This window comes from Gordionus sp. m RMFG-2023, chromosome 1 (assembly GCF_954871325.1).
Source record: "Gordionus sp. m RMFG-2023 chromosome 1, tfGorSpeb1-WG-v2, whole genome shotgun sequence".
NCBI lineage: Eukaryota > Metazoa > Nematomorpha > Gordioida > Chordodea > Parachordodidae > Gordionus > Gordionus sp. m RMFG-2023.
This window is the reverse complement of record NC_088775.1, coordinates 78,584,199-78,586,812: the sequence shown is the minus strand read 5'-3', so window position 1 is coordinate 78,586,812 and position 2,614 is coordinate 78,584,199. Positions and strand designations below refer to the sequence as shown.

General features: G+C 31.3%; 1 protein-coding gene across 1 annotated transcript; it reads left to right on the top strand.

Moving 5' to 3' along the window:
* Positions 1-1,473, top strand: LOC135930765 (uncharacterized). Its single transcript, XM_065467554.1, has 3 exons — positions 1-752; positions 937-1,336; positions 1,447-1,473. Exons 1-3 carry the CDS (start codon positions 1-3, stop codon positions 1,471-1,473), a joined length of 1,179 nt encoding a protein of 392 aa, XP_065323626.1.
* Positions 1,474-2,614: the final 1,141 nt, after the last annotated feature.

Below are 2,614 nucleotides of genomic sequence, written 5' to 3'. Positions count from 1 at the left end.
ATGGTCAGGCAGGATGATGAGAATGTTATTTTAAGATCCAAACGTCTTTTTCACCAATTTATTGTCGACAGTTATGCCAAACAGGAAACGCTTCGATTAAATTTTATACGTAATAATCAATCCAAATTACGCGCCGAACTCTATCAAGGCATACATGATGCTATTTTAGAGGGAGATACTAATGCTGACAATCTTGGCAGAAGAATAATTTTGCCTTCTTCTTTTACCGGTGGCCCAAGGCATATGCATCAGCTTTATCAGGACGCAATGGCTATTGTACGCTGCTTTGGTAAACCATCATTATTCATTACTTTCACCTGCAACCCTAAATGGGATAAAATAATGCGTGAATTATTTCCTCATCAGACCCCAAACGACCGCCCAGATTTAGTTTGTCGCGTTTTTCGTCAAAAATTAAAATGTCTAAAAAAGGATTTGCTCTATTATCATGTTCTTGGCAAAGTAATCGCTTATATAGATGTCATAGAATTCCAGAAAAGAGGTTTGCCTCATTGTTATATGTGCCTTATACTAGATAAATCTCATAGGCTACCAACGGCTGATACTTATGATGATGTAGTTTGTTCTGAAATTCCTAACAAAATAACTGAGCCTAAGCTGTTTCAAATTATTAGCAATTTTAATACACATGGGCCATGTGGTATAACATTTCCTAATAGTCCCTGTATGATTGATGGAAAATGCTCGAAAAAATATCCTAAATCATTTGTGGATACCTCTTCTATTGATAAGTATGGTTATCCTTTATATAGGCGACGAAATGATGGCGTTACCTTCCAAAAAAAATTAAACGGATTTATATTTAACAACCGTTGGATTATTCCTTATAATAAACATTTATCAAAAAAATATAATGCACATATAAATGTAGAAATTTGTTCATCTGTCCAGTCCATAAAATACCTTCCATGACAGAACTACTGCTTCCGTTTCCATTAATAATGTTGATGAAACTACCCAGATCATTGATGCTCGATATATATCCGCCATAGAATCGCTATGGCGTACTTTGGATTTTGAAATGCAGGATCATTCTCCTGCAGTCTATCGTTTAGACCTTCATCTACCCAATCAACATATAATCCTTTTTCAATCAAATACTGATATCAATAATATCTTAACTAAAAATCCTGGTACAAAATTAACCGAATGGTTTAAAATTAATCAACTTGACACAGATGCCAGACATTATATTTATGCAGATTTTGTAAGATATTATGTGTGGAAACCTCTATCTAAACAGTGGTTAAAACGAAAAAGGGGTGGTAATAAAGTTATAGGCCGTATACGCACAGTTTCTCCTAAAGAGGGTGAGGTTTTTTATTTAAGACTATTACTTAATGTTACTGGGCCTACATGCTTTGAAGATCTACGCTCTTTTAATGGAATTATCAGTAACACTTTATGATGATTATATTATTAAAGATAAGCAAAGAAAATAATGACGAATAAACAAACGCCTTACCCGTTCTAGAGTTACTGGTAGACAAAATAATAAAGAACTACGCTTGAAATGAATTCATTTTTACCAGAAACACAGAGTAATAATTAATCCTCAGCATTTTTAAAAAAAAATACCTAAATTTATACGGCAAGAAAAACAAATTTCTTAAAAAATATATAAATAAATTGCATATAAGTTTCATTAGTATTGAATGACATTTTTGTAATTTAAATAGATAGCATTTTTTTGTACTTAACAAAAGATATAGATAGCTCTTATCAAATTTTTTGATAAAAGGAGTTAACCCACTAATTGGTAAATCCGAGATTTCCCCTTCATGTGTTGATAAATTATTTAGAAATTTAACTATCTCCGGGTTTGGGAAATAGTTTTGAAACTTAATATGTGATGGACTGGGCTTGAAAAATATTCCTCAAGATTTTTGCTTGCACCTGACTTGGGAATATCTTATACAAATTATTATGGGCCGGGCTAGGAAAAAATTTTCAAAATTATTATGGGTTGAGCTAGATTTGAGATAAATTATAAGGTCTTGAACGCGTGGAAATTTTTTTCAAATATTATGAGCTTGGACCTGGCTTGAAATTTTTTAATATTAAATGTTAGTCTTATGTAACCAGTAATAGATTTATAAAGAATTTTGGTATTACGTACAAGCTCATTTAAATATATTTTGACTCAAATAATAGTTTCCACTCTTAGTCCTAATGGGTTGGACTCAATGACATTGCTTGGACTTGACTTAAATGGGGAGGGGGGGGGATTAAAAAATTATATAAATTGGATATGATTTTTAAATAAAAGGTAACATCTTTCTTAAAAAAACGAATAAAATTCTCATTCTCCGTCATTTTTGACGGGCTATCTACTAGTATTTTATAAATTCTCAATTTTATATTCGTTTTATATTGAGTAAAAATCAATTTCGTTTAGTATTAAATATTCAGTTTACTAACATAAGTTAAACCATGATGACACAAACTCGTTCACAAGTAATCTATATTATAATTTTCCAATATCCTCACTATGTCATGTTATCGGTACGTATTAATTAATTAATTTTTTTTTCAATATCTATATTAACAGATGAACCTATAACTTCAGTTAACCATGCAAATGTAGGATGCC

Bases quoted from the DNA above. Each gene is read 5' to 3' on its own strand.
- LOC135930765 (XM_065467554.1), top strand. From the start codon at position 1: ATGGTCAGGCAGGATGATGAGAATGTTATTTTAAGATCCAAACGTCTT. The intron at 753-936 runs GTATGGTTATCC...CTTCCATGACAG, and splicing joins GATACCTCTTCTATTGATAA to AACTACTGCTTCCGTTTCCA. The intron at 1,337-1,446 runs GTTTTTTATTTA...ATATTATTAAAG, and splicing joins TTTCTCCTAAAGAGGGTGAG to ATAAGCAAAGAAAATAATGA.